This window comes from Phalacrocorax aristotelis, chromosome 3, assembly GCF_949628215.1.
Source record: "Phalacrocorax aristotelis chromosome 3, bGulAri2.1, whole genome shotgun sequence".
Taxonomy (NCBI): domain Eukaryota; kingdom Metazoa; phylum Chordata; class Aves; order Suliformes; family Phalacrocoracidae; genus Phalacrocorax; species Phalacrocorax aristotelis.
In genome coordinates, this window is record NC_134278.1 from 117,588,657 (window position 1) to 117,614,932 (window position 26,276).

At 38.1% G+C, this 26,276-nt stretch overlaps 1 protein-coding gene across 1 annotated transcript in view; it reads left to right on the top strand.

Moving 5' to 3' along the window:
• STRN (striatin) overlaps nt 1–25,727 on the top strand; it is a 73,665-nt gene extending 47,938 nt beyond the window's left edge. The window contains 9 exon segments of the mRNA XM_075089283.1: nt 2,151–2,287; nt 7,483–7,658; nt 8,653–8,700; nt 9,382–9,503; nt 10,339–10,506; nt 12,718–12,858; nt 15,095–15,202; nt 16,530–16,616; nt 16,750–25,727. Coding sequence (XP_074945384.1) covers nt 2,151–2,287; nt 7,483–7,658; nt 8,653–8,700; nt 9,382–9,503; nt 10,339–10,506; nt 12,718–12,858; nt 15,095–15,202; nt 16,530–16,616; nt 16,750–16,919 — 1,157 coding nt within the window. The 3' untranslated portion in view covers nt 16,920–25,727.
• The last annotated feature ends 549 nt before the right edge of the window (nt 25,728–26,276 follow it).

The window sequence follows — 26,276 nt, forward strand, 5'->3', positions numbered from 1 at the left end:
TTGAATTACACAGAACAACTTACAGCTTGCCAGAGTTTTAATTTCTGTAACGTGTTCCAAAAATTGAAAACAATTCTCATAGCAGCTAGTCCAAGTACGGAAAGCCATGCATCTTTGCAATGAGGCATGTGGTTACCTTCATTAGTATTATGCCTGAAAGTTGCTAAATCATCTATCTGATTCAACATTTGAATTCCTATAATATGCAACATAGTAAAATAAATATATGAGACTATATTGACTTGCAGAAGATCATATCCTATGCTCTTTATTTAACGGTAAACATGTCTTTTAAAAATGAGGAAAACACGGGTTTCACTTAGCAGTCTTTCAGCGAGTGTGAAAAAGTAGGTCAGCCAAGTTATAATTAAGATGCATAAAAAGCCATGGTGTGTGACATAGTTACCAAAGATCTCAGTAGTTGTTTCCAACATACTCGGTGATTTTCTTTATGAAGAAGGGGGTAACTTAGCAACACTTTGAGAAGTGGAGGAGTTTTTTGTTGAATGTTTCCTTTCCAACTTTTCTCACACATACCAAGAGCCATATTAGCAAAGCTCTATTTTCATGTCCTTTCAAGAATGCACTTTTTAATTCAGACACTCAGTAAAACAGAAGAGAACATCTGATTGTTGTGGGTCTGAGTTCAGTATTACAAAGTATTAGCTGTGTATTCCTTTCTAAATCTGAGACTCTATGATGTTTTTGGCATGTAACTTTTTTTTTCTCGTAACTTTTGAAATTTGATGTCTTGTATGTATTGTGTTGAGTTGCATATTACATCCTAAGTTCAAAAGAGAGACAAAGAGAATGATAGTTTAGACTTCAGGGTGAAGAAGGTAAGAGATGATTGTGATTAAAAGGTAATAACTAAGAGACCTAATCAAATGGCAGAGCTTGAAGTGCCTTTATTTGGTTGCAATAAGTAATAGAAAGCAAACAGGACAATCAGGGGTATGAGTGTGGAATGGAAGGACCATAGCACGATTAGCTTACTTTATGTTGAGGTGACTGGAGGGGAATCAAATAGCTTCTGAACCTGATGCCTTCGGGACAAGAGGGAAGCAGCCTGAACAGATCAGGCTATTCATTGTGAACCATAGTTTTCCTGGTTTTAACTTAGTGTTGGTGCTGTTAAACTAAATAAGATGCTGAGAATGAGATGGCGTTTCCTTTTCTCTCCCCCTCGTAGCAACAGTATTTGCCAAGGCTTGCATTTACAATGGAGCTAAAAGGGGAAAACATTGTAATTACTGAAAAATCCTTGTAATTTGAGACAAAAGGTATATAACATTGAGTGAAGTCTCTCATGTTCAGGAGTTAACACATTTTCATCTATTCAGTCACCTTTTGTGATTTACAGGCTAGGAGAGCTACTGTACAGGGAAGTTGGTAAAGGCATAGCATCTTTCAAGTTGTACCACTTGATGCAGAGCCTTATGTGGCATAAGTTTGTGACCTGCATTCCTCTTAGCTTTTAATCCTCCCATTTCTAGTGAATCTGCCTATGGATGTGTTTATGTTACAGTGACTGGAACTCCTATAGGCATCTTATAGCAGCTGTAAAATAGCAAGTTTGGATACTGCTAGTAAAAACGGGGAATTCAGTGCTGACTAACCTGTTCGGTAGTTAAACTGATTTTACAAGTAATGATGCATTCTCAGCTTCCAGTTGTTCTGCTAGATTGGAGTGCATGTAAACAGCTTCATTGTAGACATGCTTTTGGATGTATGTGGAAACTGTTATGAAGGAAGAGTCCCACTGTTCCTAGCAGCTATTCTGGTCTACATTTTTGCTACTTCTCCAGAGGCTATTTGCATATTTTATAGTGGAGCTGGGGAAGGGTCTGAGTTTTTCTGTGTTACTTTTGCATTATGTATGGATGAATGGTAGTGTACTCTTCCCTCCTGTGGCTAATTACACTTACTGTCTTGAGTCATGCACACCTCAAGTGTAAGTATTATGTTCAGAGGATACGATTCATTGTTAAGTATGGTGGGTTATCTTTAGCTGGTTTTTTATACATCATTTTATATCTTTTTGCCCTCAGCTCCTTGAGAGATGTTTAGAGTTTTGGAAGTGGAAAATGTGCTTTTATTAATCAACATTGTATAAAGCCATGTTTCAGGATATTTTTTTTTTCTTGCAGTGGAAGCTTTAACATTCCCTCCTTCTTCGGGGAAATCTTTCATTATGGGAACAGATGAAGCCCTTGAAAATGAGCTGGGTCTTGGAGAACTGGCAGGCCTTACTGTAGCCAATGAGGCAGATTCACTGACCTACGATGTAAGTGGTTATTAATGGTAACTCAAGGTCCTACTGTCTACTTGCTGAAGGCAGATACAAGTTACATGTGTGTAGACTCAGCAGAAAACATTTTCCTGTTAAAATTATGATGCCAAAGGATGCACAAATATTTACTTGACTGTTATTCCCGTACACAGCAGCCTTGAAGCTCTCTGCAAGCCCCTCCCCTTCTCTCATTTGCCTGCCATGTCATTCAAATAGTTGAAAGTGAAAGTAAGTGTAACTAGTGATAGTGATACAGCTGACTACTCGTAACCCTGGTGACCCTGAGCAAAATTAGCAATAGCATGGTCAGCAGATTGAGGGAAGTTAATGTTCCTTCCACACGGGGCTTGCAAGGCCATACTTGTATGTAGTTTTGGGCCCCTCCACTTCAATAGGGTTGTGGAGACTTGGAGGGAGCCCAGTAGCCTATGACTGATGAAATGTTGAGGGAACTAGTCTTGTTCAGTTGTTAGGAGGCTACGGGATACTCAAATAGCAGTCTACAGGTATTGGAAGAATGCTTACAAGGATGACAGAGCCAAGCTTGTCCATAGTGCCAGGTGTTGAAGCAAGAGAAAACAGTAGTAAATTATGGCTTGAGAAGTTCAAGTTGGACATGAAGGGAAAAGTGTGAAGTAGGAAGTGGTACTGAAGCAAGTTACCGAGAGAAACTGTGGAATCCTTCTCCTGGGAGATGTTCAAGACTTGGCTGGTGGAGAGTTTACTTCACCTGGGGTGGGCAATAGTCTCATTTCAAATGGGAAGGTGGACCAGAGGCTTTTTGGGAGACTCTTGTGGCCAGCACTGCTGTAGTTATGTGCATAGCCTATGTCTTTTTCTTTCACTTTTTATGAAAAATCTTTCTTAAAATTGCTTCTTCAGTCATACGCAATTTTTGTCTGTATTTCTGATTTCTTGGAAAAAGATACTTGAGGTATTTCTTTCATCATCTGCTCCTTTGTGATCTGTCAACTTCAGATTAATCTTGCTATTGCATTATTGAGTTCTGTCAAGGTTCAGGGATTTCAGAGATGATTTTATTGCATGTTGGAGAGGAGTCATACCCTTCAGCAAATCTGACACTTAAGTAATTACCATGTGGGATTTTGATATCACAAATCAAATCTGAGACTTCAGAAATAACCTGCAGGTCCTTACTTTGAAGTTCTACCCTTGTATGTACTTGTAAAGCAATAAATTACATAGTTAATAAAAGGTTACACACATTTTGAGAGTGACACTGCAGAGATGTGCTCTACTACTAAAGCAAGTTTCTGAGCATGTGGTGTGTTGTGAATCATCAGGATTGCAATGGTTTAGAACATCTCTGCTAAAATTCAGTATTTTAGCATTATCTCCTAATTTGGGCTCAGCTTTTAATTTTTTTTGCTAATCTTCCCTAAATTAATTTCCAAAAAGGGCTTAGATAGTGTACAAATCTAATTTCTTTTATGGTTACACCTAAAACCTTGATGCTGAATTTTTAAATTCAGAGGACATGACAAACCTATACCATTTGTACAAGAGTTTAATGTTTTCAGTGCTTGACTTCATTGTTCAAGTGTCCATGTAAACTACAGTGTTTGTCCATGTCTCCATATCCTGAACTAACAGCGTTCATGTATGGGATCTAGCATTTCTTTATCCACCCCTATCCTTTTCTGAGTGGTTAAGAATATTAACTTCTGTTTGTTTGTTTATTAAATGAAGTCCTGTGATCAGGAATTCATAGTCATGCTTACCTTACCTCATATCTTTTCCGGTGCTAACAATTAAAAAAAAAAATAGTTTACAAAGCTCCTTGTTCTTGTCACTCTGCTCTTTATTGAAACAAAATAAAAGGCTAATTTTTCCATTTCAAATTTCACTGGAAGTTTAGCTTACAAATAATATAATCTGTTTTTATTTTGGACTACTTCATACCTTCTTCCAGCTGCCAAATGTCCGTCAGGTAGGATTAGTGGGAACTCCAGTATGAGGTGTTTTTGTTGTGGTTTAGCCCCAGTCAGCAACTAAGCACTACAGAGCCGCTCGCTCACTCCCCCCACCCCAGTGGGATGGGGGAGAGAATCGGAAGGGCCAAAGTAAGAAAACTCATGGGTTGAGATAAGAACAGTTTTAATAATTAAAATAAAATAGTAATAATAGTAATAATAATACAATGAAAAGGAAAACAACGGGGTGGGGGCAAAACCCAGGGCGGGGGGGGAAGTGATGCAACCACTCACCACCAGTGAGTGACTGGCTACCGCCAGTCCCCGAGCTGCAATCACTGCTTGCTCTGGCCAGCAGTGTGTATAAACTCCCCCCAGTTTATACACTAGGTTTGACATCATATGATATGGAATATCTCTTTGGCCAGTTTGGATCACCTGTCTTGGCTGTGTCCCCTCCCCTCCCAGCTTCTTGTGCACCCGGCAGACCGTGGGAGGCTGAAAAAGTTCTTGACTACTGTAAGCTCTACTTAGCAACAACTAAAACATCAGTTTGTTCTCAACATCATTCTCATATTGAATCCAAATCACAGCACTATACCAGCTACAGTGAAGAAAATCAACTCTGTCCCAGCCAAAACCATGACATTTTTTAAGTGTCAATTTTCAATCATATGGAGAATGAAGTTGAAAGATTTCATGTGAGTCAGTCTTTAAATGTATTTGCTCTCAAGAGCTGAAGATACTTTCCTTTTTTCAGTCCTTTTCTTCCCACTCATACTTTTACTGAATTCTTTTCTTCTAAAACATGGCAGTGTTAGCCTACCTCATTTCATGGCTTACCTTTTTTACATGTTGCTTTGGTTGTCTGTAATTTAAAGACTTTTCACTGGCTAATGGAGATTATGAATTTATTACTTAAAAAAGCGCAAATTTTCCTCTTTTAGGTAAGTTTGTAGAATATCTAACAAGATGAAATTTCCCAGATTGCTAGCCAATACTCTCTTAAGTTTCTCTTTCCTTTTTGCTTTATTTACACATTTTTGTCTTAACAAATGTTCACTTTGGTTGGTTCTGGTTTTTCTCCCTAATCTGGGTAGATTAAGAAGCTTCATAAAATCTTAATAGACTGAGTGCTGTACATAAGAGTATCTGAACTACAAAATCATTACATTTAATATTGTGTAGAGACTTGGAGATTTTGGACTTTGAAGCAGGCTCTTGCTTGATTTCCTGCAACTCTGAACAAGAGAAGTGTCTGTATTCATATTTGCCTATCATTGCAGTTTCTGGAGTTTTCAAGTTGTCTGTATAGACACAGATATTACTATTCCAAGTCCAGATCAGGTGCTAATTTTGCGGTTGACCATCCTCTCCCACCCCTCCTCAAACTACTTTTCAAGTCTCAGATTACATCGCTATTGTATTTTAGTGGGGAGAGATAAAAGGAGGCTGGCTGCTGTGTTAGTAACCCAGCCTCTCGCAGCTTGTGAGAAACTGCTGGGTGAAGAAGAGTGATGGTGGTGCAGCCGGGCCGGTGGTGTGTTAGGGCTAGGATCTGTTTCCCCCTCTGCTGCTGGTTTGCCAGCTGGGACTGCTCTCTATCTCCTACCCAATTTATAAACTCATCATCTTGGACTCCTTTGGAATAACATCTTTGAATGAGAAGCAAATGGAGAATATTATCCTGCCAGAACCGGCATGCACTGTTAGGCCATCTGAGGTGTCTGTGTGGTTTTTGCAGATGTGACACAGGACCTGTGCTGCTGGTATGGCAGCTGGAGGGTAGGCAGGGTTCCCTTTGTCACCTAACCAGCGTTAGATGCCTGCATTGAGGCAACCAAATTCCTCTCCAGATACCTGTGAATACTCTGTATGCCTTGTACCCTTTTTGCTGAGACTTTCATGGCCAATCTCCAGAAAATCTGCCAGAGCTGCTAACTTTGCAGTCCTGACCTATCCTTGTGCCAGCTCCAGCATTTGTCTGTTGCCTCATTGAGCCGACTCAGTTTAGTAAACTGGCAAAGAAACTGAGCTGTCTCCCTGAGCGGACAGTACAGAATTACTAAGAAATATGATAAGACTAAACCCACTGCTACAACTCCTTTCTCATTGTTTAAAATCTACAGAACCTCTTAACTGAAGCATATTTTTATTACTAAATCCAGAAGTAACAAAACTTAAGACAAAGCATTTTTGTTCTTAAAACTTCCCCCTTGCCCCACCATTCCAGAATAAAATTCCAGAATAAAATGTGAATTCTTGCAGTGGCTCAAAACAGTTGTCTCTTCTTTGCAGTTAACCAGTTAATAAGACTAAATTATTTTGGTCTATCTGTAGCTTTCAACATAATGAAATCATCAATATTTGAGTTACAACTGCTTGTTTTCCTGGTTTTCCATAATCACCATCGGCAGCAATTATGGGAAGGTAAATTTAACTATGGCAGTGTTGACTGACAGAGTGATAAAAGCCTCTTCAGCATTTTACATCAGCATTTGTTCAGAGGAGCAATGTTTGAAGTAACTGCTATTTTTTTAAGGGCTTTCTTTTTGGATCTGCTAAAAATGCCTTTATTGCCAAATAATTGTGTCTATATATACGATAGCTTATTGCTTGCCAGTTACGTTCTTAGTGTGTAGCCAAGTCCTTTTTGCACCTTCCCCACCCCCACCCACCCCCCTTTTTTTTTCTGGCAAGCTTTACTTGTCTTGCATTATTGCAAAGCTTGTGTTGCCTTAGGTGAGTAAGTTAGGTTGTGTTCCTTTCTGTGCTGCTAGACACTTCTCTCTTTCTCTTAGATCTTTACTCTCAGAGATGCCATGTCAGTGGTACTGCAGCTATTCAGGGACCACAGCTTGGTTGAGTCAGGCCCCAGTGTTAATGCACGAGCCAGTAGGTATAGATCAACTTTCAAATACCAAACTGAGTTGACAGCAGTATCGGTCAGAAAGATACTTTTCAGATTTTAAATTGCGTAACTTAACAGGTGTGGAGCATTTCAGAATTGCACAAACTGCGTTACTGTGGATGCGACATTACTTGTTGCCTCTGTGGAATACATCCACCATCATTCTCATTTTGAATTGTCTGATCAGTGTTAAATGGACTGTTGCTAAAGATCAGTTTGTTACCAAAACTGGGTGAGGTAATTTGACATCTTCTGAAAATGCCAAACTAAATCTCTGATTTCTTCCTTTCCTCATGCCTTCCAGACGAATTACAGGTTTGGTGTTTTGTTTTTTTTTTCATTAGATAGCAAACAATAAGGATGCATTGAGAAAGACTTGGAACCCCAAATTCACATTAAGAAGTCACTTTGATGGAATAAGAGGTCTTGCTTTTCATCCAGTTGAACCAGTCTTAATAACAGCTTCAGAGGACCATACATTAAAAATGTGGAATTTACAAAAAACAGCCCCAGCAAAAAAGTAAGGTTTTTTTGCATTGTTTCAAAGACAATTTTCAGTTATGAAAAATAATAATTGTAGATGCTGTTTCACGGGATGGCCCTTGGAGTTAATGGAAATTGTTCCTTGAATTTCAGAGTAGGAAAACAAGCTCTTAGAGGAGGATGGAGACTTTCAAAGAGTGGCAGAAGAAATCTCTGTATTTGTGTTTTGTTTGTGAAAATGACAACCATTCACTTTTTTGTATTTCCTTGTAGATAACAATGCAGATTAATTTACTAGTGAAAATATTCAAATGTGGCCTGTTAGTGTGCTTGCATGTGTATATGAATGTATAAAAATCCATTTTTATATATATGTATACACATATATATTCATATACATGTGTACAGCTTTAAGCATCGACAGATGTCGCTGGGTTCCTTTGTACACTGTCTCTTTTGTGTTGCTGGGGATTTGCAGAAACAACATTCTTAGGTGGGCTAATATAGTAAGAGAGTACATCATACCGTTTAGGAGGACTGGGCAAAGTGTGTGGTCTTCCTGCAGTCTTGACTGGGAAAGTCCAGAGCAACAGTTTTTGAAGTGGGTTGTAACTGTCCTACTGCATTGGTATAAAACCAAGGTGTCATAAGCTCCTTCCCTCTGATGGGAATTGGGAACACTTAATGATATATTCCACATGATACTGATGGCTCTCCACTCCTTCCCTACCGTTGATGTAACTACCTACTGGTTTGATTGGTGTGTGAGAGTTTGTGGACTTTGTACCTTGAAGGTCTTTAAACAAACAAACCAAACCAAACCAACAAACAAAAAAGCCCAACTCCTGTCATATTTTGCAAGAATGTAAAGAATTCCTGGCCATAGGAAAAGTCATGCTGGGCAAGGAAGTTGTGGGAGAAACACTTCAAAGGACGTAATGGTGATTTTAGAATTTAGCAATTCTGGCACATTTTTGTAAAGCATGGTGTAACATCATATACATGTCAACACTTTCTTGTACTTCATTTAGGAGTGCCTCTCTTGATGTAGAGCCAATATATACCTTCAGAGCACATAAGTGAGTATTTCCTGAGAAACATTGTCATATTTTGAGAAATATGATTTTTAAGCAGACACAATATTTTTTAGAAAAATAATTTCCACCTTGTCAACTAGTGATTCCATGCGATGCTTTCAGTTCCCATGTTATTTAAAACCTCTGCATACGTTCATCTCCTTTCTGCATAATTATTTATGTCTGGAGCTAGGTATACCACAGTTTTAAAAAGAAAATATCTGTAAATTATACAGTTCAAATTCGATTAGGTGTTCATCATTGCAGCTCTTACCTTTTTGTCAGATATGTGCATCTGTAGAATGAAGCTATTTGCAGTGAATTAAAATCTACTGAATTGGTTTCATGAAAAAGCCCTAGATCTTTAAAAAAGGGAAAAAAGCTGTTAATGCAAAATAACAAAGCCTATCATTTAAAAGTGTGACAGGTTTTGTATTTCATTTGCATTATGATTAAATTGTCCTGATTTCAGTTATGTTAGCAAATGTTGTGGAGGATTTTTTTGTGGGAAGTGTTGTAGCATATGATCTGACTATGCAGAGTTCTTGTTGCAGTCCGTGCAGCAAGTGAATTGTGTCTAACAGGGAAATTAGAAGATTTCGTTGTCACTGGTTTTCACATAATGGATTAATAGTCAATGTTTCTTTGGGGGTGTGTGTGTGTGTATGTGTGTGCTTCTTCCAGTGGACCAGTGCTCTGTGTGGTGATGAGCAGTAATGGTGAACAGTGTTACAGCGGGGGAACAGATGGCCTCATCCATGGCTGGAATACAACCAACCCGAACATCGACCCCTATGACTCTTATGGTACGTTGTTGTCACACACACCAGTGCTCTCACACACACGCACGTTTAGTGACATTAATGTTACGTGGCTAAAATAGTATAATTTGTAGGTATGCTTCTTTGAAAAGTTAAGAGAAAATTGAATGTTGGCTTCAATTACTTCAAGTAAATTTTTAATACTGATGCTGATTGATGAGAAGATAACATTTGTCATTTTCCTAAAAAAGGCCTTGATCTCATCACGATTTGGAGAAACAGCTAGGCTAAAAAAGTACAGGACTAAACCTGATACCTCGCAAGTACAGCAAATGTGTATTTTAATGTTCTTTTCTTCAACAAATCTCTGCAGTTGAGATAAAGAGAGGTTGTACAGTCTGAGATGAAAGCTGTTAATGTTGTCTGCAAACAGCTAAAAAGACCCGGTTTGGTAAGATTTACCAGATCTAAATGGATGTCAGCCTTGTGTCTGTATTTTAAAACATTCTTCACTTCTCATAGCTTTAGATGCAGTTGGCATCAAAGCTGACTTTTGGAAAAAAAGGGACTGATGTGTCATTAACAGCTGTTTGAGAGTGAATTTTAAAATCGAAGTGTGTTTTGCTGACTTCGATACTATCCTTTCTGCTGAAACTTTGTTTTGTTCCATTAGCTGTAAACTGCATAAGTGAATGCCAAATTGAAGCATCTTTATACAAGAATAATTGAGACTTCTGTATGGATATGACCTGATTGGTCTTGGTTGTTTTTTTTATGGACTAGTTTCTTAAGGTTGGTCCATAAACACAAACCCAAGATAGCACTATTGATTTAATTCAGATTTTGTTCTGAAACATGGTTTGTTGTGTTTTGTTCACAGATCCTTCTGTTCTAAGAGGTGCTTTTGTAGGCCATACAGATGCAGTGTGGGATCTGGTTTACAGTGGAGCACACCAGCGTTTGCTGTCCTGTTCAGCAGACGGCACTATACGTCTATGGAAAGCTACAGAAGTTGCTCCAGCTCTCAATATCTTTAATGATAATCAAGGTACCGAAAATTGCTCTACTTTAAAGTTCATGATCATCACTATTCAGACTGTCATAATTTTGGCTACTGAATAGAAATCCTTCTTGTTTGTTTTGCTGGATTTTATATCTTTATGAATGTTTTGGGGAAGAGTAAATTCTGGGTCCCTTTTTCTTTGCCAGCTGAATAGATACCTACATAGATACCTGAAAGCTGACTGCTGCAGATGATGTGCTGATGTTACTAGAACCTTGGAGTATAATGTATCAACTCCATAGTTCAGATTCAAGCTGAGTTTCCATTAGGCTCTTGCTTTTTGTTTGTCCAGAATAAAAAGCTGTTTCTTCCCCCAGCAGAGGTTTGGAGTAACCAGTGCTTCAGCTCAGGCCAGTATCATCGTACCTTCTCAGATTATGTTCCTTGTGTCTCTAAAAGAGATTTCAGTTGAATTTCTGAGTTTGCACATTAGCTGAAGAGCAATAACGTAGTCATCCTAAACGCTGCTAGTTGAAAAAATTTAGTCCTTTGGATTTAGTGACTGAAATGTCATGCACAAATCAAAATCCTATTGTTTAGAGCCTAATTTCTTGAAGATGCTGTTTGAGTAAGCTAGAATGAGCCTGTTGACATGGCCAAACTATCTTAGACCTGATGGTCCTAAAGGCAACCCACGAGCTGAGACAGTTCCTTGGCTCTTCAGAACAACTTTGAGGCAAAATAAACTTCAGCATAATCATAGAATGGTTTGCATTGGAAGGGACCTTAAAGATCATCTGGTTCCAACCCCCATGCCATGGCAAGGAACACTTTCCACTGGACCAGGTTGCTCAAAGCCCCATCCAGCCTGGCCTTGAACAGTTCCAGGGATGAGGCAGCCACAACTGCCCCGGCAACCTGCTCCAGTGCCTCACCACCCTCACAGTGAAGAATTTCTTCCTTATAGCTAATCTAAAACTACCCTCTTTCAGTTTAAAGCCATCACCCCTTCTCCTATCACTACATGCCCTTGTAAAAAGCCCCTCTCCAGCTTTCTTGTAGGCGCCCTTCAGGTACTGAAAGGCTGCTAAAAGTCTCCCTGGAGCCTTCTCTTCTCCAGGCTGAACAACCCCAACTCTCTCAGCCTGTCTTCATAAGAGAGGTCTCCAGCCCTCTGATCACCTTTGTGGTCCTACTCTGGACTCGCTCCATCAAGTCCATGCCCTTCTTATGTTGGGGTCTCAGAGCTGGACACAGTACTCCAGGTGGGGTCTTACCAGAGTGGAGTAGAGGGGCAGAATCACCTCCCTTGACCTGCTGGCCACGATTCTTTTGATGCAGCCCAGGATGTGGTTGACTTTGTGGGCTGCAAGTGCACATTGCTGGGTACGGTAGGTAAGTACCACCATTCCTGAGCAACATTCCTGAGGTCATGTGTCCAAGAAAGATGTTTCTCCCATGAATCTTAGGTTTAGAGAGAGGTGATTTGCATTATTTGGATCCATGGACATTAGGTTGCTTAACATTGTGTCTCATCCTCTACCTCTTCCTCATCCTCCTGGCAACTGTTGTTCTTCCACATAACGGGTGGTGAACAGGGCATTTGAGGAGAAAAATACTAAGGGATATTTCCTGTACCCAAGCTCTGCTGATTTGACCTGCTGTCCTCCAGTGTTCAGATTGCTACAGTGTAAAGAGATTAGATGTATACTGTAATAAGCAGGATGAAGAAGCTTTGTAATACGAGTGTATAATGTATTTATGTAACTTTCCATGCCGATAGTGTCAGCATATAAAATTTGCGCCAGGAAAGCTTTAGGGGTCTTTTAAGCTCTGAATTTGCCCACATTAATAACGTTAATCATCTGTCATGTAAATGATTTTGCCACTTCAATTTCATGTCCTTTTACTTGATGCCATGGAGGTTTGACTGAGAATTGCTCTTACATTTAAAGGAAGGGAATGGGGGCAGGAAGTTCTTACTTTCTTAATTTCAGCGTAGATTTCTGTCCAGCTGCTTTTCTGCATACAGCATCTTCGTAAATAATGTTCTTGATATGCATATTGGGGAAAAATAGGATTAAAATAGTGATCATGCAGGGCAATCTTTTTAGATTGTTATAGTGTAGATTTTAAAATATAACATTTCATAATTTTGGTACTAAAGTACTTACTGGTTGGGATTTTTGGTTGGTTTTTATTGTTTTCTTTACAGCAACTAAATCTTATGAAAATGCTCTCTACATTGTTTTCTAGAAATGGGAATCCCTTCATCAGTAGATCTTGTGAGCAGTGACCCAAGCCTCATGGTAGCATCATTTAACAGTGGACACACTAGCATTTTTAACATGGAAACACGGCAACGAATTCTTACCCTGGAGTCAAGTGTAGATACTAGTATGTATCAAAAAAAACCCCAACCAAAACCAAAGAAATTGCTTGTTTAAGATTGACACTGTTGATAGTCATTTCAGTGTTTAGAACAATTAGGCAGTGTCGTGATAAATTATAGCATGAATTATGTTACGAGCTGTCATTTGAGTGTAACAGAAAGTTATCACTACCACAGCAGACCTCGTGGGTATTTCAGTAGCAGAAGAGTGCGCATACTTTTGAAAGAAGGTAGAAGAAACAAGCCCACACTATCTGAATTCCTCTTCAGGGAACAGTGGCATGAGGAAAAGCACAGGTTTCTTTAATAGAGCCCAGTGATCTTTGCAGCTTCAAGACTTCCATTCTCTCTTCAGACCAAAATTGCAAGATAGAGGTAATATCAGGCAAATCTAAAGTTGAATTTATTAAAAATTGGGGAGTGTGTGTGTAGATTCTTTTTTATTTTTTCTCAGAGATGTATCCCTCTTCTAAGTTTTATATACACTTTTGGCTCATTTACAGTTGGGCTTTAGTTGAAGTTTTCACTGTAGGAGAAAAGCAAAGCTCCAGTGGAATAATATTCATAAGGTCCTTTATAATGCCTTGGATCATGGTGGTAGCCAGTATCAGAAGCTTTAGAGGAAACTGTAAGGAGCCTGCTATCAGTAAATTATTGTACCCCAGCATTAGAAAAGAGACCAGAATGAGCTGAAGCATGAGGCTTCATATTCAGGCCAAAATGGTAACATGATAACAATATAAACGTTTAGTCTTTTTTTTTAAAATGTTGATAATTTTTTTCCCCCTAAAAGTTTCATGTCAATGAATTCTACTGTCTAACTATATTTTTAAAAGTCAGTAAGCCCTTCTTGTTGGCTTTGCTTGTCTGCTTTAAAATGGTTGAATGACTGTCATTTTGTAAGAGGGATGGAAAGTGCCATCTCCCTTCTTTGTATTAATCTTTGCTGTGCAGGATTTCTTTTTTTAACCCACATATTTGTTCCTGTCTGAAAAACACAGTTCTAAATCAGTTATCTCTTCACTGGATGTTACCTTCCTTTTTTTTTTTTCCTTCTATTTTTTTCACTTCCACCTTCTTACAGTAATTCAGTTCAATATCTTTAGTTATGTAACAGTACTATAAAGCTTACATATATTTAAAAACAAAATAATTATTTCTACAAGAACTAGGTAAAAGGAAAATAAGTCACCTTACCACCACCGTGTAGGAATGCTGCTGTTCAGTATAAGCCTCACTCTGCTTGGCATATTAAAACTGTGAGGGTAGCTGGCTGCGATGCAGTCTCGTGTGCATTTAGTACTTTTAGGAGCATTTATTAATATGGATGTGTTTTTTCGTAATTTACTCTTTTCATAAATTTGAAGTGTCCTGTGGATGCTGACACAGCAGGTATCAGGATCAGGTATCAGGATGCTGACACAGTAGTATTCTATTTTGTTTATTTTAGTAAGGATTTTTATTAGATGATATGAGTGTTCTTTGGCAGCAGTTTAAGTAAAAACAGTCGACTCCCACATGAAAGAAGATAACTGTATTTTGATGTTCTGTGGAGTGGCTTTTTGTGGTAGTCTATGCCTTTTAAAACCACTCATGCATTAGTCTGTGCATCACAGCTATGCCTAGATTTCTAATCAAAAAACGATATTTTTTTTTTTTTTGCGTGTGTGTACAAATATGCATGGTATTTCAAGGTTCTTGAAGGCTAGGAAAATAGCTCTTCTGTGAATAGTCTAGCATCCTTTTCTTCAGTAAGAATTTTAATCTATCTATATCAAATAATAATAGGTGGGTTTTGCTCTGTGAGGTTGAGGGCACAGGATCCTCGTTGCTTGGAAACATACTGCCTGCAATGTTAATTTTCTTGTACTGACTGTATGTTATGAAGAAAGTTTGGCTTGACCAGAGGAGGAATGTGGAGGTGGGGAAGCGCAGAAGTATTTTCACTCAGTTTTTGGCCTCATGTTCTTGTCTGATGGGCCCATCTAAAACCACGGCCAAAAGTTGGTCCTTATTTGTTTGTATTTACACTCATACATATGGTTTATGTATGCCTCTGTGTGTGTGTAATTTGGAAAGTATTTTAGAGTAAGCCGCGTTACATAAGGTGCTAGCTGAGACTTTCCATTTTATTAAGCTAAGAATTATTTTGCAGTTAAGATTGTTACTTATAAATATATAATCAATCTTCCATAAAGCTTAACAATTTACATGTACTGATATGTGTGGGTTTTTTCTTAGCAGTTAGTTCCTCCTGTCAGATAAACAGAGTCATCAGCCATCCAACTCTTCCAATTAGTATCACTGCTCATGAAGACAGACACATCAAATTCTATGACAACAATACAGGTATGCATCTTTTCAGCAGGTACTAGTCACAGCAGTTGTATAACATAAAACGTAAAGAGAATTTCATTTTGATTTATTCACATAAATGCTGAGGGATGTTAAGAATTGCATATCCTCTGAAACTGAAATCTCTCATCACCAGTAGAGGCCAAAGATTGCTAGCCCAGTTAAAACTTCATTGGCACACTGATAAGGAGCCTGCATCATTCTCTGTCCATTCTTTTAAAATGCCTTATGTATGGGGGTTATCAATATTTAACATTAAAGGAAGCTTTTTTAAAATGTTCATGTGCTTATGTTCATGTTTCTTCTGTTGTGTCGTCTGTGTTATTTTGATCTGAGGGCAGGAAACTCTGGCATTACTTTAGTGCTTCCAAGACCTCTGCCTGATGGCTTGGAGGTGGAAGTTCTGTTGTAGGCATTGTTCTCAGTTTGATCCTCTGTATTTCTCCAAATCTCACTTCTGCAGAAACAGCTGGACAGCTTATAATACTTTTTCTAATTTTTAGTGAGAGTCCAACTGAGATGTGTAATTATAAATCCCTTAGGTTTTAAAGGACTTTTTGATAGGACTGGTACTATTAATCTGGTATTGTTACTGTGAATCTTGATAATCTTCAGTTTGTGACTACTCTGCTTTCAGGTCACACTGTCTGAAAAGTTAAATTGAGATCTTTCAATATTCTTGTTGATTTTAAGTTTGCTACTCCCCAGATGTATGTGAAGTAGGAAGAGGTGAAAGGACCCAATGGAAACTGAGGAAAAAGCTGAAAATAGCTGATTTATTTGATGATTTAGTTCTGTATAAATAGTAAAGGAAACAGGCGCTCGTTTGTTTTATTATCATCTGCAACAAAATCCTACCTTTGACCTATGATTTCTTATTTTTAACATTAAATCATTACTGTAATTAAAATAAGCTGCAATAGAACATTAATTCTCTGAATTGACTAAAATTATCCCATATTCTTATGTAGTTTATATTCATTGCTTATTGGTATACTCAGCCCCTCTCCTCCTTCCCAGTCCAGATCTTACTCCTGAACTTCCTTAATTCACATAAGGGGCAGATATTTAAAATGTAAAGTGCTTGCAGCTTCATGGTGGTTTTGCACACATGAAACAAAGGTCTAACAATGTTGGTGATATTGGTACTGTGCCTCTCCTGAGACTGTAAACATTGAAAGAATGACTTCTTGCATAATTTTAAGGATTCATTCATAGGACAAGATCCTGTATTTATAATATGAGCCGTGGTAGGGTTTAAGCAGTGAATACAGATAATGAAGTGAATTGCAGAAAATAACCTAAATCTTTTCTTTCAAAGGAAAACTGATCCACTCCATGGTAGCTCACCTAGATGCAGTTACAAGTTTAGCTGTTGATCCTAATGGCTTGTATTTGATGTCTGGCAGTAAGTACATTCAGTTTTCATTTTCTTTTTCTCATAATGGTGGCAGATATGAGAATTATTTAAAAAAAAAAAAAAAAAAAACAACCAAAAAAAACCCAACCCAAAAAACCAAACCTGTTTCCCCTTTCTTTAGGTCATGACTGTTCTATTCGCTTGTGGAATCTTGAAAGCAAGACCTGCATCCAAGAATTTACTGCTCATCGCAAAAAATTTGATGAGTCCATTCATGACGTGGCATTCCACCCCTCCAAATGTTACATAGCCAGTGCAGGAGCAGATGCTCTGGCTAAAGTCTTTGTATGACAGAGTGCTTCCCTTTCAACTCTAGCTTTGTATATATTTAACCAGCTGCACAAAAGAGAAGAGGAGGGCATGAGTCATCCTGCCCTATAATTCAGAGAATGTTTGCAAGTGTTTAGTTTTGCAGGGCGCTGTTTTCTAAATTGACGTTTGTTCTAGTTTCTGTGACCTCAGCTGGTGCTGAGAGCTTGGAAACTCTCAGTTTCAAATAGTTACAAAACAAAAGAAAAGCTTTTATTTTAGAGGGTGTCAATTTTCGTCCAGGCAGGCCTTGGGTGAAACTAGGTCTATGTATTCTCTATTAATAAAGTAGAGTACTGGAAAGAAGGGGTCTAATTGCATCAGGGAGTAGGAAAAGAGGGAAACTTCCTAGGATGCTTCTTATTGAGGAATCTTAATGTACTTAAAATTAAATCACCTGGAAAAAGTGTCAGTTCACCTGCTCATTACTGTGTCATGTGGGAGGCACTTTGTCATCCCTTTGGTCTTAATAAAGTAGATCTTGTTCAGAGAGCAGTAGCAGATAGTTAATGTCAGCCACCTGGCTGCTAGCCTAAGATAAAAGTAGTTACAGGAAAGCAAATTACTAACATAAATTACAATGCAGTAAAGTTTTTTGTTACATCTTCTGTGTTACAATAAATATTTAGTTTGAAAAATAAATTTATATAATTTTTTAAAGACTGTATTAGCATGTGGCTACAAGCTGAGCCTTTAGTCTAATCCCAATTAACAATAGACTGAAGCTATCTGTATATACTGCAGTAGCAGATTTAACTTATTCAGATTTATAATGGTGTTTATTCTTGGAGATCTGGCACAAAAAATTATCACAAAGCTTTCCAAAGAAGCTGTCCTACACTTTAACTATCAAATATTCATCTCTTCTTTCTGATCCTGCCGAAAGGGTATCATTCTGGGCATTAAGGATAACAGTGAAATGCTGCTTTTGAAGATTAAACCTATACCTGATGCTTTGTATGGGTCCTACTAGTGCAGTAGGTGGGAACTATACAAAGTTCCATCAGTTTCAGAGATTCTGCTACTTCTAGAGGTATTTCCCAACTTCACCATTTGTGGAACAACTTAACTTCTCCGCTTCACTGGGCGTATTGTACCACTGATTAGGTTACCTGAAGAATGAGTGCTTCTTGTAATTGCTCAGTAGATGTGCTTTGTGTATCTGTTCAGAGCTTCTCTGTTGATTTGAAGGGCAAATAACTTTTAGTCCAATCTTTTAGTCTTTTTATCCCTTCTTAAGGGAAGGTGAGTGGATTCTTTTCTATTATGCGTGATCAGAGTTATTGCTCCTCGTAAGGCTGAAGTTGGTGTTTTCCTCTAATGGAAGTAGAAAGCAGAATTACTGCTGGAGATGATTTCTGGTGCTGATGTGAGTAGGAAAGAACCTGATGCAACTCTTTGGCATACCAGCCTGAGGTTAAGACTGGAAACTGATAAATCTTTACCTTTAAACTGACACTTTCTAAGAAGGAATCATTGAAAGATCTCAACATAGGGATTGACTGTGTTGTTTTTAGAGTGGTGTTTGGGGATGGGACCACAGCTGAAGCTGAGCTCAGAGTGTAAATCAACTATATTATTCAGAATAAAAGGTTGAGCTGTGCTGTTTGAGCCTGCAACACATCATATTTACTGCTAAAATATCCTGGAATACCTTTTATTGCTCAGAATATTCAAATATGTCACTTCATTATATTGATATGCAATATATTTCCATAGATAAGATTAGAACTTTTACCAGGGAACAGATGACTACAATAGTAATTCAGATTATTTAGTTTTTATAAAGTGTTTTGGTTATGATGGAAAGGGGGAAACTTGGCTGCAAAACTGAGCATTCAACTTTGTAAGAGTTCTGTGTACTTGACTCATGTTTTGTGTCATTATTTTATTTCTTTTTGAAGAGGAAATGACAAAGATTTATTTGAAAAATTCAAAAACTTATGTATATTATATATGTGTATATATACTGTAAACATGTATTAAATATGTCTAGTAAGGGAAGACTCCATGGGTGAATTTTAATGTTTTAGTATTAAGAGGTCTCTTGAGTTTGTCTATACAAAGGATAACGGTGTGAGTATGAAATGAATGTTGTGCTTTTGCTTACACAATACAATATGTAGTTACAGTTGTTTAAATTGATGTACATAAAACTCATAGGCTGGCATGCTTGTTTTTAAAGACTGTCATTCTGATTACAATTGGAATGTAAGAAGTGGCTGTTCAAATGTGAATTGAAAGATGTTTCCTTCTCACTATTGAGCTCTTGCTCAAATTGAAGAGTGATTTTTTAAAAAGCTGGCAATAGCTAGAGGATGAGGTGCCTTTTAAAAAAAAAAAAACCACAAACAAACAAAACAAATGTAGCCTTACAAAGAGGTTGTGGAGTATATATATTTTTGTGCTGGTCTTCATAATTGATGTCAATGTCTTTTTACTGTACTTGCTCACATACTTGTAGGACTGCAGGGTATTGTGCATGAGCCTGTCAGATCTTCTGAACATCATCCTAGGAGTTAGGGATGAAAAAACTTATTTAGGTTATCTAGTCCATCTGCTTTCTAAAGCAGGGTTGTAGACTTGTACATTTTAATATTTTCTTGGCCAGTGAGGTTTCATATATGTTCTAAACAATTAGGCTTCCTTTTGAAGATTATTTCAATGATTGCATCTCACTGACAGGAGGATTTACATGGTGTTCAGTAGTTCCTTTTTGTAACTTCATGCCAGTATTCCAAGCCATGTTTTGTGCCATTACATATTCCTCATCGTCTTTGTAATTTGGAACCTGCATGCACACACTGGTTCTAGCTGTATATTTCTGTTCTTTTCCACTTTTTTCAAGCTATTTTTAGTCAGGTTTTTTTTACACAACTTTTTCTTGTTTTCAGCTTTTTAACTCAGCTCTCTATATCTTGGTGCCCACACCACCATTCCACACGCGTGATTTGTTGGACTTAGTCTGAAGGTCATCTGTTAAGTGTGGGTTTCCTTTGGTTGGTTTTTTTCCCTCTGTAGTATGATGTTTTTTGTGGCTGGCTAGTGTCTCACAAACCCAAATCATATTTCTTTATTTCTGACAACTGCTTTAAATAACTTTGAGCATTGCTGCTTCTCAAGTCTCTTCTTTGCTTTCAGAATGTTGTTATTCTTCTGCAGCTAGATACTTAATTCCTGTTTCATGATTGTCCTGGGTTTTATAAGCTTTGAACTTCTGATCTCTGAGGGCACTAAATTATTTTTATTTTTTTTCCTTTTACGTGCAGTTCTTCTTGGTTCAATGGAATTGGTAATTTTCATGAATGTGATACATACATCTATTGAAGATGTAAACAAAACTGGACCTAAGGCTTATTCTTGCAAAAAAGCATTTTTCTGCAGCGTCAGTATATGGCATTTTACCATTACTGTTTTTCCCATATGTAATTTACATGGTACATTTTTTTTAATGGTTAACTCATGTAATCTTTTGTGTATATTAGCCTGTGCTACTGATTTTGGTTTTACTAACTAATTTAATGGGAGAATTTTCAGTCCTTCCATATGTTGAAAATTGGTCCACTAGTTTTAGATACTGTCATTTTTATTTCTAATTTACTTCACTGTGCTGTTTCCTTTCACATATTTGATTCAGTTACCAAAACGCTTGCATGGAATGATTTGAAGACGCCTGGAAGTTCTAGATATAATTATAGTGTGGAAAATATTTTCTTCACTCTTACAAAATCCTAGCATCTGCATTTCTTTTTGTTCCTCAGAGAGAAAAATCTTTTGACATACAAAGTGAAAGATTTTATTGCTTATAAGAAAACCACCCGATGAATATTTTAGGATCTCATTCATCTTTATTTTGATAAAATAAGTTCTTTAGCAAGACACCTGTACAACTATATGCCACATACTGTAGGTTATTTTTTAGGCCATGTGATTTCAAATAATGTTACATTAAAGCAGTCACAATTGTAATGTCTTTGAGTGTGTGATGTTCACTGTACAGCTTTGAGATTAGGTCATACAGCACGATACCGCAGTTGTGAATTTAAAGTAACTAGAAACTTGTCCTTTTGAATAAATGTGTAAGAGATAAAGGACTTAATTATACCACCTTTTTCAGTACACCTGTTTGATCACAGATGTATTCCCTTTCCACACCTCCTTGTTCATGTTTGAACAGTGTAATTTTGGGGAGCAGCAATTTCTGTAAACTGACGTGTCATTTGAGCAGTGTTGTTGCCACATTGGCAGCATCCCAAAGGAAGCAAAAAATTAAAAAGCACGCATAACCATCAGATAAGCAAGTTTCGGGGTTTTTTAATGCCTTTCAAGATGTGTATTTGCAGGCTGTGGTTTGGCGGTGTCTTTGCAGACTGTCCTAGGGAGCCTACTTAACACCTGTGTGAAATCTCCAATAAACTTAGTAAAACCTAGTAATGTGGGTTGAGTTAAGGAAGAAAATGCAGCCATTGTGGTTGTCCCTGTGCCTGTACAGCAAGAGGCTATAGCAGGGTTCTCCTTAAAGTTCTCTTTGCTGAAGCATATGAGGTTTGCAGTGTAACACTCTGCAGCATGGGAGTGTCTGCAAATGAGATTATTTGTATTTTTACTTTGAAGATCTGTCGGTAGCAGTCATTTGGATTGTGTGCTGAACAGCGAGGGAAGCAGGGAGACCATTTGTGATTCTGTGATTTGTTGAACTCTGTAAGGGATGGATAGTGGGTGAAATGGCCAGAACCAACGTGCCCTCTGTGTGACTGGTGTCGTCTCGGGAGAACTGGGCTGGGGAGCAGTGCGGAGTTTAGCCCGATGGTATCACAAAGCGAACCATTAAAAGTTTAGAGTAGCAGGTTTAGCAAGGCTTTCCCATAGTGATTCTTCAGATTTATTAATTTGTCCATTGGCTGCAGGTTATATGAAGTATAAAATCTAGTATATGTCCAGATTCCAAATTATGCATTCTTGTGTCAAAGTAAAAGCTGGAGTTTGTTCAAATTTCAAAACTATGTCACTTTAGGTGAGGAGATTGCAGGAGATTTATAATAGCTTATTACTTAAATTCTAAGAGCAGAAGTTACTCTTCTGTTAACATACTCTTCATGTTGGGGAGCAAGTGATGCCAAGATAAGTTCTTCAGACACTGTAGTGGGACTACTGTTTTCCTTCCAGATAAACATTTGTTTAAAAACACAATTGCAGGACTAAGACTTTGTCTCATGATGTCCATTAGTACTGAATCAAAGCCACAAAATTTGGGAAGCAGAGTAGAATTTTAAGCTTATCTCTCATTTTTCTTTTTTTTTTCTTCAGTCATATTCTACATATTTAATCTATATTACACACAGTGTCATCTATATGACTCACTTCACATTAAATATCCCATTCCATGAAAAATACCCCTTCAGTACTTTATCATACAAATGAGATGTGAATGGAACCAGTTCCAGGTAATTTGTGACTCACTTAGCATGTCTTTCAGCTTTTTAATGGAGGAGCTGATAAGATTAATGGAATTAACTGTGAAAACATGATGCTGCTTATAATATAGCATTTAAGAATATTCTGAAATTTGTGGCTGTTTAGTGGAAATTGTTTTGGACTACACTATTAAGAATGAAGAAACCAGATTATGATGGTAAACCATTTACATATGGTAGATAGGTTTGTATAAGATGTTGCAATCTTTGACACGGTAATTTGAGTTTCCTTGGGCATCTGCTGTTGGTGGCTATTGTAGGGATGCTCAGCGTAGCTGTTGTATTGAGTGACAGAGAGAAAGTAGAGATTTCCCTGAAAAAACTACTTGGGTGTTTCAGGAAGCTCCCTTTTTCTATAAGAAAGAAACTGAGAAGATTTTATCTAAATCTAATAATGTATTTAGTTGAAGAGGGTTGCAGTGGGTGAACAGCCTTGACTCTTTCATCATCAGTGTTTTTAAGCTTAGAGATGAATATCATTATTGAAACGAACAGCCTATAAACTGCTAGTCAAAACCTCCGCAGTGTTACTGAGCAGCAAAGAAACAGATGAAAACCACAGCGTTCATCCATCCAGTTATATAGGGGATGTTTTACAAGAAATAACCCAAATTGTGAAAGATAGTACAACAGAGCAAATGAACAAACACCTTGGGACGGGGGGACGGGACTAGGATGACTTTTGCGGAAATAGTCCTTGCTCAGGCAACCGCTCTTGTTCAGTTGGTGGGACTAATCCCAGGAGGGAGGATGGAGGGAAGTAAGACCTTTAAAATGATGTCTCTGCCTGTGCTGATGACATGTCTGTTGTGCAGGTTATCTATCCTTTTGATACCTGTTTATCTTCCCAATGTAATCCTCCTTTAGGCTATATTTTCTTGGACTCTTAAAGTGCCCCCTGCAGTGGACTGTCATTGCACAGTCTATTTCAGAAAGAACTATTGTTTTTTTTCTTGGAGTGTTTTCTGAAGGGTGGTGGGGGTTCAGCTTCAGCCCTACCCTTCCCACTGCCAGAAGGCTGATTTGTACCTCTTGATTCCCAGTTCACTTAATTCTACTGAGTTATCTCTTACCCCACCTGCTGACTTTATTTTGCTGCTCTGTAGTCTATTGTGAAAATGTATTAAGTGCTGTATCATTTAAGATGTTTTCGAGAATCTGAATTCCATTGCAGAAGGTGTAAATCCAGTTGAATAGTACAATTTATAGGTCTCAGCTGGTTCATTGTCAGGAGAGATTTGTTGCTGGATAACAAAATCCAAACTGTGGCTGAACTAAAAAGGCATTTAATACTAATATATGCTCTTTAGCCCAACCCTCCTCCTGATAGAGTCTAGGTTGTGGTATTGTGTGTTAAACTAGTTTTGCCCTGCTCATGCTGCCAAGCCACGTTGTGATCCTGGGAGATCACACCCCTGTTTAATCCATGCCCACACGTGTGTGTGCTAAGCTGTTCAAAGCCTCGTGTTGACAGGGTCCTTGAGCCCAGTCTACTTGTATTCCCTCAGTTTGAATTGCAGGCTCCCAAAATTACTTCCTTGCTATTTCAAGGAACCCTTGGTCCTCACACCAGAGTATTAGACTGGGATGCTGAGACAAGATCTATGCAGCTGGATTTGTACTATTCGGAAAGGGAAGGGATAACTTGTTGCCAAACCAAATATTTTCATTATTTTTGGATTACTTACTAGCAGCAGCCAAAAACATTGTATAAGGGATAAACGATGGAATTCAAACTAATATTTTTCCATTAAGAATTTATTTTTTTATTCTTCCTGTCATCAAGATAGTGCTTTTTGGATGTAGCTTGTTTTCAGGTGTATGGCTCCTAGAATTGTTTCCTTGCAGTCAGACGTTTACAAACATGCATAGGTTTTGAAAAGTATTTCATATGTGGTAGCACGTTTTCTGGAAACGCAAACTGAGCATGTTAGCTAGTTTCTTGTACCTTTATAGCCCAAGCAGGCTGAAAAGCAGTCTTGTGCTATGTTTTCCTTGAATTATGCATCTGAAAAAACTTGTAGAAGAAAATCCATGATAAGACTATTGTTGCTGTAAGATTTTCTGTTGACGTTTGTCAACATATCAACTACCTGCATTGTATTTCCTATAAATATCTGCAATTGGTTTCTTTTAAAAGAAACTGTCAGTTTAAAAAAAACTTTCCATACAAATTTCTTTGCCATATGGACCGTAGTTTGGATTTTTTTGAACTTAGAGTTACCGGACGGTTCTCTTTTGGAGAAGATACCGCAGGTGATAGCCACTTAAATGTTAGTAATTACATCTTCTGGTTTGGGTCACTTCCATGACAGATAGTTGATATGAAAAGGCTACTGTGACTGATACACACAGATAAAGGAAATTAAGACTCCCTTTCAGAATTATGCTGAGGTTATGATTTTGCACGCCTGTTTTGAATGACTACTTTGAAACAATGTTGGGCTTCAAGTGTCTTGCAAAGTGGTAGATCCAAATGAGAAATACCTACTTGCTGAGTAATAGCCTGCTTGTCAGTTTCTGTATGGCTCGGTACAAGGCTGTGTCAGAATTTCAGTACCACCAAATTACCTTGCTTGAATGCTGCTGTCGTACAAAAGTGAATGTTAAGTGAGAAATTCTGTTTTCTAACTTGTGAAGGAAATAGTTTTCTTGGGAATAAGGATCCATAAATTTCATGTATGTCATGATTTCAGAAAGGCTTCTTAATCGTGGGACAAGTGAAAAAGTGATTCACTCTCCAAAGATTTGGTAAACCTAGAATATAAGTAGTATAAACTTTTGCTTTAAATGGAAATGCTTCTTCAAACACTTAAATTTCTTAGTAAAATTCAATATTTTAAATTCCTGGATAAATATCTAAAATGGCAAAGATAGAAAATTCAGAGGGAGATTATTTTGAAATACGCAAGTATATTTTTGAGCTTCAGTCACAGCCCTGAATTTTCTCTTTTTCCACTGCAGTTCCTATTTTGTGAAACTTCTTGGATAGGTTATAATTAAAGCTGCGTTGACTTGCCTGAATAAGTCAAGTAAATATTTTGTAATTAAAATTATATAGAACTGCTTATGTCAGTGTATTGTTTAAAATGTGACCACATTGAGGTAACCATGCAGGTATTTGTATTGGTATGACAGTGGTGAAGTGGGGTTGCTGTATACTGTACCTGCGTTCTGTGCTGAGCAAAATCACATGAACTTCCAGAAATAAGCAATGGTTTCGAAGAGCAGCTTTATTTAATGTTACAGCAGCAAGTGAGTGTCATTTGTACCATATAATTATGTAAATTGGGTGCTAATAAATACTATTTTTCAACATTTTGTATTGTGTTCATAATTCTGCGTTCTATCACATGTGTACTAGGAGCGGGAAGCGCACTCAGACTAGGACAAGTAGACACGCATTTGGACGGGCATGAGGTAACTTCATGTGAGCTTCCGTCAGAACTGTGCAAAGCGTTACCATTCACAGCAGCGTCTCAGTTATTCTATTCTCCCTAAGTCTTGGTTTTGTGCTGCTTTGCCATCTTCTCACTGTTGGCACCCTACATCTTTCCGTGCACTTAGGCACGCAGTGCCTGGTATCTTCATGGGGTGAACAGACATGCAGAGTGGGTGCGGTGCCGTCATGCAGGAGCTGGTCGATCGCAGCGAGACATGGTGCGCTTGCTTCCTGGGGAGAACGTTCATTTAACATAAAAATAAGCGCACGGTTCTGCCCCTGGGGAGAGGATGAGGGAGAACAAACCACATATCACAGATGGTTGTCGGGTTGCTACGGGAAGATGCTCAGAACGGCACTGTTGAGGGGGTGGTATGGGAACCTACACAGAACGGAGCAGAACAACTCGTTAGCGAGTCCTTC